This window comes from Nerophis lumbriciformis, linkage group LG34 (assembly GCF_033978685.3).
Source record: "Nerophis lumbriciformis linkage group LG34, RoL_Nlum_v2.1, whole genome shotgun sequence".
NCBI classification, from domain to species: domain Eukaryota; kingdom Metazoa; phylum Chordata; class Actinopteri; order Syngnathiformes; family Syngnathidae; genus Nerophis; species Nerophis lumbriciformis.
Genome location: NC_084581.2, coordinates 18172501 through 18185000, shown reverse-complemented (window position 1 = coordinate 18185000; position 12500 = coordinate 18172501). Strand labels below are relative to the sequence as shown.

Here is a 12500-nt window from a genome sequence, read left to right as displayed (position 1 = left end):
AACTTGTCGGAATACGTCCTCGTCCTACTACTATCAAGGTATTAATGATCTAAAATAAAGTTTGACGAGCAGGGAAACGAGGAAGCAGCTCATCAGTCGATCAACATTGGCACACAAGCTTGTGATTACGGCGCCGCTATAGTTTGTCTGCGTTCGGGCTTATAATAACAATATCACTAATACTTGGTAAATATTCAAGTTACGAAATGTAAATGGAGTAAATGAAAGCAGACTTTTATTTACTATTTTGAGTGCATAAAAAAAAAAATACATGCGTCTTCATGTCTTTCGTAATGATTGTTAATGTTACACAAAAAAAAAAAAAAAAAACACAGCTCCCCTTTAAGTCACAAAGGCATTTTAAAAAATTGCCGAAATCATTTATTTCTCTTAAGTTACATAATTTACACACAGTGTTAATACTATGCCAAAAGCCATACTTTGTTACATCCTTTTTGAGTGAAATGATCAATGAATGTCATATGTTACACTTTTGGTGAAGTTTTTTGTGTTTTCTGAAAATGTATGCACTAATGCACAAATTAATTAAATAATGCACTAATGCATTAGTATTGTACGCTCACCATACACTTTAAAGTAAACAATGTGATCCAATACAAAAGCTATGTATCTTGTATCTCTAATAATAAACACCTTGTCAAAAGTAATACAAAAACTGAGCAGAGGATGACAGCTCATGTATTGGATATTACTTGCAAGGCGCATAACGCTGCCCGGTTTCAACTTACTGCAAAGCGAAGTAGTGCTTGTGATAAATATTCTAATAACCAGTACAACTGGTCAGTTCCGCCTACGCTCATGGTGCCACAGCAACGTGCAGGGAAGCCACGTGCTGCCTTACGGCGCTCTTCTTATTTGTTGCCATAGTTACCTGTGCGGCGCTTTAGCTGCGTATACATTCGGTGGGATACAAGACAAAAGATGTGTATGTCATATGGGCAAGAGTATTTGTACACCTACATATAGTGGAGAAAAGTTGATTAAGAAGTGTCTAATAATATGTGTGTCCACAGTGTATTTAGAGAACAAAAGCTTCAGGCATGTGCAACTATGTGATGTAAACATAAAACAATTCAATCCCACGTATTTGAAATCAATCAAACGAGTCTGCAGATCTGTTTTCTACCTTTTTCGCCTCCTTTGTACTGGTTCTAGGGTGTTTGCAGCAGAGGATCTTCAGTTTCCAGCTGGGCCAGCTGCCTGCGTAGGAGGTTGACTCGGTTCTGCAGCTCCTTGTTGTACTCGATGATGTGCACCATTTCCTCGTAGGCCTCGTCCAAACACTTAGACGAGCGGTTCCAGCGGAGAAAGACTCCTGTCATTAAAGAAAACACCAGTTAAGTCAGGGTAGAAGAGGCATTTGTCATACACAAGCAGCGTCCGTGGCTTCCTGAGCGGTCGACCAAAAATAGAAGGCAATGCATGGGAAGATGCCTTGAGCTTGAAAGAATATTCAACCACTGTTATTATTATACCGCATTTACATCTGAACACGGTCTAGCTTATGGTTTCTGAAATGTTTATCAAAATGAAAGCTTGTCTGTCTGACTGTTTGCCCTACGATTAGGTGGCGTCTTGTCTTGTAGCCTGCCTTCCGCTCGAGTGTAGCTGGTAGCTCCAGCCACCCCACGTACCCGAAAACGACAAGCAGTAGAAAAGGGATGCATGGATGGCATTATGAGCATGTGTATAATTACTTGCCAATAACTCGGATGTTTTGCGGTCGAGCAACATACATTGCATTATGGTTTCTTTGTTGAGCTCAATAAGGGACGCAAAATAATAGAAATTATAAAATGGGTGACAATTCTGCAACCAATCAATATCGTGGACTAAGAAATGTTAAGCATACGTGAGAGAGTATGTTTGTTTGTGTGAGTGATAGTGTGTGTGTGTGTGTGTCTGTTCGAGTGTATTTGGCTACATTTTGTGCTGAGATGTTTAAGCATGTTTATTAAACATTTGTATAAATGCAACACATTTTCCAGCCCCATGTTGATAGTATTAAAAACTTGATCTGTCTAAGGTTCACTTATTAAAGATTAAAAAAAACGTTTATCAATCTGTGATTCTTGGATTCATTATGAGTTAACTATTGACAAATGTTATTAGTTGCGATTCAATATCTTAATCATTTGACAGCCCTAATATGAAAGTAACATAGAGAGCCTTGGATTGGGCAACAAGGGTCACATATCTTTCAAAATATAAAGTCACACAATACTAATCATTCAACCATGTTTGTCTGCAGATATCTTATATTTTGCAGTTGTCGTAAATTATAAATGTCAAGATAGCAGCAATTTGAGTGTTTATGATGTGGTTGCACCATCAATAACACCCAGAAATGTCAGCAGTATGCACCCTCCCAATCCAATCTGCGCAGTCGGTCAATTTGGGCTAACCAGGGGTTGTGTGGGGTCGAGCGTATTGGTGAAGGAGGGGCAGCGAGAGCAGCATTTCTTTATTAATTGCTCCACTTAAAGTAAACAGGAAGTGCGATGCAACTCAAAATCACCGTTGCTTTTATCGCAACTTTATGGCGGAATGCAGGTACACAACATTCCTTTTTGTGTTTTTACAGGCAGACCGCGTCCTACTTACTTTATTGAATGAGCACAAATGACAATAAATTAATCTAAACTTTGTGTTGCGCAAGAAACAAATGACAGCACACCTTGGGACATCATCATAAAAGTGTGCCACATATCTCAGATCAGCACGCATATGACTCCAGACGGCTGCAAGCTATTCGGCAAGCACGCAAGCTAAAGGAATCAGTTACGCGCCAAGGGAGCAATGCAAGTAATGTGAAAAGTAGAGGTGGGAATCTTTGGGCACCTCATGATTTGATTCCGATTACCATTCACGGGCTAAGATTGGATTACAATTCTATTATTTATACATATTTTATTATCATCATATTGGCACATTGTGTAACTCGTAAATAAAAACAATAACACAAATTGCAAATATTAACTCATTTGGAATTTGATGCCTGCAACATGTTTCAAAAAAGCTGGCACATGTGGCAAAAAAGACTGAGAAAGTTGAGGAATACTTATATTGTTAATAAATTGTACATTATAATATATTGTAACTGTATCTGAATTAATAATAATAATAATGATGATAATATGTCTACAAGGCTCCTCCTTTGACTACGTGTGCAGTGTTGCGTTATTTCCGTTTTTTTGGATGTGAGCGCGTAAAACGTAGATACGGACGACTAGATACATGAGAACTGGAGGAGCCTGCCAAGTCTCTACTTGGTGAGAAGGCATCCTTGGTTTAATTTTCATGCCTTCCAAAACCACAGAATGTTAAGACATTTCGCCATAAACTTGCGGCTCAAAGACGTGTGACATTTATGTATTCATATCTATGGCTGGAGGTGTTGCAGACTGGCGGCCGCACGGTATAAATACAATGGTCTCTTCTGACTTATTATTCTACTTGCTAATTTCCTCTTCCTAGCTGGTACACTCTGCTGTAATGTGGTTCCTATTAGCACTCTGTTGAAGTGTACACCATGAATTGATTTACGTGGACCCCGACTTAAACAAGTTGAAAAACTTATTCGGGTGTTACCATTTAGTGGTCAATTGTACGGAATATGTACTGTACTGTGCAATCTACTAATAAAAGTTTCAATCAATTAATCAATACACAAATAATTTATTCTTTACTTGTTTCACTACTTCACATTTAAGCTATCATAGAGCTGAGGCTACATGGTTTGTTTGTCCTCGTCTCTGTGTGTGTTCCCACTAACTCAGCCAACACATAACGCTAAAAGAATGTTAGCTAATGGTTCTCTCAGTTAGTTAGAACCAAACCGAGAAATAATATTAAGAGAACATCAGCAATAATGCCACATTTCCTATAACTTTATTTACAATATGTAAATAATGGATATTTATACATTTGTCCAGCTATTTAGAATTGTCCACGTTCTAATCGTGATTCATTGGAAAATCAATCATTTTTCCCAATGGGGCCCTAAAAAGATACTGAAAGCAAAAATGAGGGCTTGGCAAAGGTCACAGAGTGTACTCTTCCTGTTACTGGTAGTCTGTGACGCAGCATGCTTAGGTTGACTTACCATATTTAGTATTTTCCTGTTTGGTGTTTCTTCTACAAGGGTAATTATATTGGTCAGGAGCTTCATTTTCTTATAACATTCATGGCGCCCTCTCTGGGGTGTTGTCAAGACATGCTAGCATGCATTTGCATGAACATAAATATCCTAAAAGCAACATAGACGTTTTGTTTGATGGTGGACATGTTTTCCAACCAATTTTGCTCAAACTTTACACACATTTACTTGACGGAAGGGCTGGAAAATGAATACAAATGTTGACGGTGAAACAGTTGAGGAGCAAATGAGTGAAAAAAAGAGCATGTTTACTAGAAGTTGGACCATGGTTGCTACTTTTTGACACAACGCTAATATGCCGAATCAATAATCACTAAACTTAACAAAAAAGTAAGGCATTTGATTCCCGCGTAACTGCCGACGTAGTCACATAATTGGACAATAAAACCAAATCCACTGATAAACACAAAATAATATCAAAGAAATTGACACAAATGTAAGTGAAATGTTGTCATTGTGGGAAGAATACAGTTTTGTTTGGAAAAATAATGTGTCTGTTAGCGCTCATTTATCGTCAACACACTCAACCGCCCCGTCCTGAGTGTGTAAACTACGAAGCTAAAGCTAGCAAGAACAATCCCTACACCTGCTTGTGCACGACATCATCAATGTAAGATCAATGTACAAACAGAGTTCACAGTTAGAGAGTCGCTCTCTTTTTTTTTTTTAACAGCCTCAAGTGAGTCACATCTTTACTCGTCAAGTTGACAACATCAGCACATCACACTTCCTCTCTTCACAATAACAGTGCGGTGAGCCACATCCAGTCCGACTGCCCTAACAAAATAAAGATTTCACGAATGTACATTCTACAAGAATAATGTTCTTAAAGCACTTATTAACCTAAAATACTGGTCAAAATTGTCCAAAGATGTATTGCACCAATAAATGTGACTATTTTTGCATTTAATTAAGAAACATTTCATAAAATGTTATTTGACACAAAAGGACACACTCTATAGTGGTAAAAGACGTGTAAAAGCTAAAAGACTGAATTAAAAACAATTAAAACGGAATAATTGATTTTTTTTTTTAAATTGCTTTTGTTATTTAATTGTATTGTTATTGCAATTATTATTATTTTACTTGTAAGGGTTTACTAATTTGTATCCAGGTTGTTTTTTTAAACTATATTTAAATTTGAGTTTTGGTGGTAGAATAAATATTAATGTTTTCAAATTAATGAATAATCGTGTAATTAATCTTGATTACAAAATCAATCAAAATAACCGTGATTATTATTTTTGGCATAATCGTCCAGCCCTACGTGACAGTCCCATAAAATTGTGTAATTTTGTGGCTATTCATCAAAACACCATAAAATTACAGTGGGTGTGTGCAGCGGTTTAGGTGTAGGAGTAGAAGAGTGAACACAAACAAGTACTGCATATTATTACATGACACAACATTTTCACTATTCTTTTTTTGCACTGACTAATCTATGACCACACATGATTACTGTCTTTTAAGTATGTTCGTATGGACACCTGCTAATCTAAAATAGTTTTCTTGCATCTTTTTTGTCTAAGTAAAGGGAAACTAGCAAAGTAAGAATGTAATTGCTCATTGCTGCCAATGTGTTTCTACTGTTTCGGCACCTTGAATAATATGGAATAATAGCAGAGGGTTAAACCAGAGCCGTGTATAGAAAGCATATGGACAACTCGTTTTTTCAGAGTTGGTCTCAAACATGGCGCCCTGTTGTCACGTGGGGGGCTTTTGACCCATCAGAGAGAGTATGGCCAGACAATCTCTCAAAAGATTGGTCAAAAGCCCCTCACGTGACTACAGAGCGCCATGTTTGGGACCAACTCAGTAAAACTAAAATAATGCTATTTGGTAACAGCAAAAGAGAAAGTCAAAACACAAATAGACAGTGTAGACATTCAAAGAATAAAATAAATCACATTTTGGGGTGTAATAAGAGATGATAAAATGAACTGGAAATGTCATATAAAAAATATACAGCACAACATGGAGAAAATTTTTTTCAATATTAAACAAATCTAAATATGTTGTGGACCAAAAATCACTCCATATTCTCTACTACCTAGTGTTAACAACATATCTGAGTTATTGTGCAGAGATATAGGGAAACAACTACCGTATTTTTCGGACTATAAGTCGCAGTTTTTTTCATAGTTTGGCCGGGGGTGCGACTTATACTCAGGAGCGACTTATGTGTGAAATTATTAACACATTACCGTAAAATATCAAATAATATTATTTAGCTCATTCACGTAAGAGACTAGACGTATAAGATTTCATCGGATTTAGCTATTAGGAGTGACAGATTGTTTGGTAAACGTATAGCATGTTCTATATGTTATAGTTATTTGAATGACTCTTACCATAATATGTTACTTTAACATACCAGGAACGTTCTCAGTTGGTTATTTATGCTTCATATAACGTATACTTATTCAGCCTGTTGTTCACTATTCTTTATTTATTTTAAATTGCCTTTCAAATGTCTATTCTTGGTGTTGGGTTTTATCAAATAAATTTCCCCAAAAAATGCGATTTATACCGCAGTGCGACTTATATATGTTTTTTTTCTTTCTTTATTATGCATTTTCGGCAGGTGCAACTTATACTGCGGTGCGACTTATGCTCCGAAAAATACGGTACATATGTACACTTTATTCATTAACTGCGTTACAAAAAAGGTCAGTTAGAATAAACCATAACGTTGGATATAGAAACCCTTCATTGAAATTAAAAAATATTAAAATTCAAGACTTGGTGCATTTGCACACAGCTAAAATCATGTACAAAGCAAACTATAACCTGCTACTCAAGAATGTACAAACATTCTGCTCAACAACAGAGGAACATAATCTTTGAGAAAAATGTAAATTAAAACATTTTATGCAAGCGTAACACTTAAGAACTTTAGTATATCAGTTATTACTTTACCCCATATTTGTTCCCACTACCGCACCTTAAATTGGAGTCCTTAATCTCGTTATATGCAAATATAATGACAATAAAATCTATTCTATTCTATGTGGAATTAAATTATGGAATGGATGAAGAAAAAAAGTCAAACAATGTACCGGTACTCAAGTGATCCATCCATCCATTCATTTTCTACCCCTTTTCCATTTCGGGGTCGCGGGGGGTGCTGGAGCCTATCTCAGTTGCATTTGGGCGGTTTGGGAAATTACTGGTAAAAATGTTGAACCAAATTGATGAATGACACGCAACCTATCACATACTCAGTAAATTTTGTGAACCGTTCAGTGAATTAACTACCTATCTATGTGAACTGTATTGAAATGTATTTATTAATTCATTGTTGTTGTGTTTGAGCTAAAAAAGAAGTGAACAATTGTGTTAGACATTATTTCCAGACAAGAAAGGGATAGGATTAAATAAGCTCTGCTTCTTTCTACTCCTTTTCGGACATGTTAGAATGTGAAACTGTAAACATGTAACTGTAAACGAGTTTGAAAAATCACTATGTTGTTATTAATTTTACTATTATTTTCTTGTATTATTAATTCTTGTTGTTTTGTTTTTCTTTTTTTTCAATATAAATAAATATTTGGCTTGGTTGGTAGAGCGGCCGTGCCAGCAAACCTGAGGGTTCCTGGTTAGATCCCCGGCTTTCGACATTCTTGTCACGTCCATTGTGTCCTTGAGCAAGACACCCTTGCTCCTGATGGGTCATGTTTAGAGCCTTGCATGGCAGCTCAGTGTATGAATGTGTATAACCCATTTACCATTTAAAGTACAATACAACTCTGAAATAGAGTTGTCCATACACTCACTGAGACGGCTGTGGTTCCAACATGACAATACTGCCCCCTTCTGGTAACATATCTAAAATATAAGCCAAAGCACACTCGGATTTCAGATTTGAGTTGGTTTGTCTGTGTTTTAATTTACTAAAAGCCACCTGATATGGTTTGTAATTGTACGCACGTGGTCGAAATGGATGGTAGCCTTACGCCAACTGAAACTCTCAATTAGCTCCCTGCACTAATCCAAGTCTGCATGTGTTCTTAGATGATAACTAGGTATTGATATCTGTCGGATATCAGCAACAAAAATCGGCTTGTATCTAAAATCAATTTAGTATAAACATTAGAATACAAGCAGTCAATTGCAGACCTCGCTCCAACACTTCTATCCAGCACCGCCAAGATCCAGCACATATCCACAACACTATTGTTTTTTATTTGAGTAATATTACTTTATCAAGCCTTTGCTAACGTTCCTCACAACATAATAAGTAATCAAAGTATGTATGTTTTGTGCTGATCGATATTGGCCAATTCTCAAAACTCAAGGCTGCAATATCGGTCGAGTACTGGAAGTAAAAAAGTTTTATCAGGACACTCCTAATTATAAAGCTCAGTTTCAGTGTGTTTATTTGGAGTGCGAGAGGTGCGACGTGTCTTTGTGTCTTACCCTCCCACAGCAGCAGACTCTGAGGGGCCACTGAGGGCCAGATGACAAGGCTGTTGGCCTCATAGAGCGGGTTGGTAAGGCGCTCAAGCTCCTGGGGCCGGTTCACCCATGACCACAGGGAAACCGTCTTCTCAGGCACCGACAGTTTCGACCTGTAGGGAGGAGGTGGGTTGGTAATGTTAGTGCAGCATGGAGTTGCCAAAGTGAAAATGTTCTAGTTGTTTTCACTTTGGGGTTGTGCTCAGCTAGCCTGCAGTTAGTCTTTCATTAATTACAAAACACGAGATGCAACGCAAACATGATATTATAAAAGTAACCTGATAACAAAATAAACTGCAGAGTCAATTGTTTTTGGTAAACACTACCATGGTGATGCATAACATAGTGCAAGAGTTGGATTAAAAATTACTGTTTGATAAGGTATTAAATTTCATAAAACTGTTTATAATTATGGTAGTGGTTTTCAGAAGTGTAGAGCTGCGCTGCATCTTACCCTAAGCTGTACTAATATTTAAGTGATTGAAAAATGTTAAAAACAGTCACTCCATTATAAACATTGCAAAATTATTACATGACAAATGTGAGTAATATCGTCTTTGTAAAAGGAAGAATTGATGACATATTGTATCTGCTGTAATGAGGGGTGCAACAATACATGTATTCGTATTGAACTGTTCAATCCAATGGTTTTCGTTCGGTTAATCAACTTCTGATGGTACGCTCTGTGCTGACAGCTCAGTAGATGTACGACTATGCAGCCTAAATTGCGCTTCCCACTTTCATTTAGACCAAAACAACCCGGCTACAACAACTCAACTCGATCGTTGAGGCCCTAACGGTCAATCGTGAAAATATTACAAAAAAGTATTAATATGACATCAGTGACACCCCCACTCGGAGAATGACTAACAGACCCGCAAACAGGCACGCATTTTAACTCCTGAACACGCCCGCACGCCTCTGCCTCTCTTTTCAGCTTCTCATTCAGCCGCTCTCGACACCGCGGCCACACACCCCTCGCGGTACGCTACACCCGCTTGTCTTGCAAACGCGCATTGCATGACGTGCTCATAAATCATCGCGCTGCAACAATGACTGAATGTCTGACTGTTGCAACAAATCGGCCTTTTTCTAACATCCAACATCAAACAACTCTTCCCTCAACCACTAGTAAATTACCATCATTGCTCACCTGTGACGGGAAGCTATACGAGACTCTGTGAACATTGAGTCCAAGTACGGAATTTGTGTTGATTTATTGTGCATACAAAACTAAACATTGACATGTGCAAAGGCTGTAATATATTATAAAACAAGAAGGCAGCTAGAGAAGGACTTTCCCATTTATCCCCTCTTTTACCACACAGGAAAAACCTGCCAGGTGAACAGCTGATTTTACTACTTCCGGTGCAGACGTAAAAAAACCATGTGACTACATATATGACTGCGTGGGATCCCTCCGAGTACTCCGGCTTCCTCCCACCTCCAAAGACATGCACCTGGGGATAGGTTGATTGGTAACACCAAATTGGCCCTAGTGTGGGAATGTGAGCGTGAATGTTGTCTATCTGTGTTGGCCCTGTGTTGAGGTGGCGACTTGTCCAGGGTGTACCCCGCCTACCGCCTGAATGCAGCTAAGATAGGCTCCAGCACCCCCCGCGACCCGAAAGAGACAAGCGGTAGAAAATGGATGGATGGATATATAGTTGACGCAGGGGTAGAGCTTTCTTTGGTTTTTGGCTGAGACCAGGGATCTTGGGCTCGAAAAAGTTGGTGACCACTGCATTAGCACATGATTCATAGAGGGCAAAAGAAATCAATCGCTACTTTTATGGCTGTTGACATGCAACCCTTTTCTGTTGTGGAAAATGTAGAGTTTGCTGCGGACACTTAAGCTCCGTTACAAGATTCCTTCACAAACCTATTTTACCGATACCATAGTTCATGTTTTGTACAAGACAAAAGCCCAATTAGAGACAGCAGTTTTTGTATTGCGCCCGCTGTTACTCTGCTGCTAAGAATGCACCACAGAAGATGGGTGATTTATCAGATGCATTTTTTAAATTTCATTATTTTTATTTTTTACAAGCTGCTGTTTTTGTTTTATATTGTGCTAAGTAAGCGCAGCAGAAAATGGGGCAGGTACAGCTGCACCAGATACATTGAATTTAATCAAAAAACTGTACTTTTAAGTTGAAACAAATAATTTTAATGAACTACAAGTACAAAATGGCTTGGAAATGTCGTCTCTTTTTTGGTATCGAAAATATATCGAACCGTGACACTAAAATACTGAGTATTTTGTGTATCGTTGCACCCCTACTTGTAATTGACCTGTTTAGACTGCACCGAATATTGTGGTTGCTGATTTACCTCTCCGCAGCACTGTTGCCCAGAAAAGTACCAAACTGCGAAGCGTAGGCGTGCTCAAAAAGCAACACCAGGAAGCTCTCGCCGAACTCAAAGGAGCACGGAAACTGCCGGAGGATCTGCCACACGCAGTCCAAGAAGAGGAGGAAGACGGGAGCCTCCTGGCGAAGTTTGCCACTCGAATAGGCCGACTGGGCACAACGTTGCTGGAACGGGTGACCCGCCTTGATAGATGAAGAGAGATAAAACAATTATAATTTTGTATTATTTTAAATGCCAGGTTTACTGAGCTTACCTGGAGCCACTCACGCTCCACCAGGCCTTGGAAGCCTCTGATCGTCCTGCAGGCTGGATCCAGAATGATCTGAGCCAAGGAGGTGACCTGCAGTGTAGAGTCTGTGCCTTCTGTTCCGTGGACAAGTACAGACGCTCCCTCCCTGAGACACAACATGCATTAATACAAGGAGACCTTTCAAAAGGGGTCATCCACAATCAACTCTGACCTATCGATGCACTGGGCCGCCAAGCAGGCCGTGGTCAGGATCTCCTTGATGTGGGCCAACCAGCTGGACGCCTCCAGCTTACTGAGCCAGCGGTCCATGTTGTGGGACTGGTCGTTGCACGCCTCCACTAGCTTGATGAGGCTCTCCTGCAGCACGTTGGATCTGTTTGACAACAATGATAATTCATTACATTTGCAATTGTTAAAGCTGTTCCAATCAGGGTTTTATGCTGCCAATCCTGATAACCAACATCCATAAGTGACTACTATCTATTTCCCTTTTAAATTCTTTGGTTTTTATCCTCAACGTCTTCCTTTGTCTAGGGAAGTATTCCCCGAGTTAAAACAAAAACAACCAAAAAATGAATTTGAGAAAATAAAAATAATAACGGGCAGCACGGTGGAAGAGGGGTTAGTGCATCTGCCTCACAATACGAAGGTCCTGAGTAGTCTTGGGTTCAATCCCGGGCTCGGGATCTTTCTGTGTAGAGTTTGCATGTTATCCCCGTGACTTCGTGGGTTCCTTCCGGGTACTCCGGCTTCCTCCCACCTCCAAAAACATGCACCTGGGGATAGGTTGATTGGCAACACTAAATTGGCCCTAGTGTGTGGATGTGAGTGTGAATGTTGTCTGTCTATCTGTGTTGGCCCTGCGATGAGGTGGCGACTTGTCCAGGGTGTACCCCGCCTTCCGCCCGATTGTAGCTGAGATAGGCTCCAGCGCCCCCCGCGACCCCAAAGGGAATAAGCGGTAGCAAATGGATGGATGGAAAAATAATAACCTAATCACTACAGTATCGATCATATTTTAACACTGCTCTTCGTGTCGTCGATACTACCAATTTATGGATCGATCCGCCCTCCTCTTATGCGTCATGTAGTGACTGTGACAATGCTGACACAGCAGCAGTTGTTATTGTATTTTCCTCCCTCTAGACTCTTATTATTTGCAACCCTTCGAGCACCCGTGATTAAGGTCAATAAAAATAAACTTTGATTGATTGATTGATTAATCTAATTGTAAATTTC

The 12500-nt window shown here is 39.2% G+C and overlaps 1 protein-coding gene across 1 annotated transcript in view; it reads right to left on the bottom strand.

The window, feature by feature from the left end:
• Positions 1 to 12500, bottom strand: part of mtmr9 (myotubularin related protein 9) — an 18891-nt gene that overhangs the window by 1765 nt on the left and 4626 nt on the right. The window contains exons 7-11 of the mRNA XM_061929118.2: positions 11473 to 11634; positions 11265 to 11406; positions 10973 to 11193; positions 8600 to 8751; positions 1 to 1336 (exon numbers count right to left, since the gene is read on the bottom strand). The exon at positions 1 to 1336 is cut by the window's left edge and continues 1765 nt beyond it. Coding sequence (XP_061785102.1) covers positions 1173 to 1336; positions 8600 to 8751; positions 10973 to 11193; positions 11265 to 11406; positions 11473 to 11634 — 841 coding nt within the window. The 3' untranslated portion in view covers positions 1 to 1172. The remainder of the gene's footprint in view (positions 1337 to 8599; positions 8752 to 10972; positions 11194 to 11264; positions 11407 to 11472; positions 11635 to 12500) is intronic.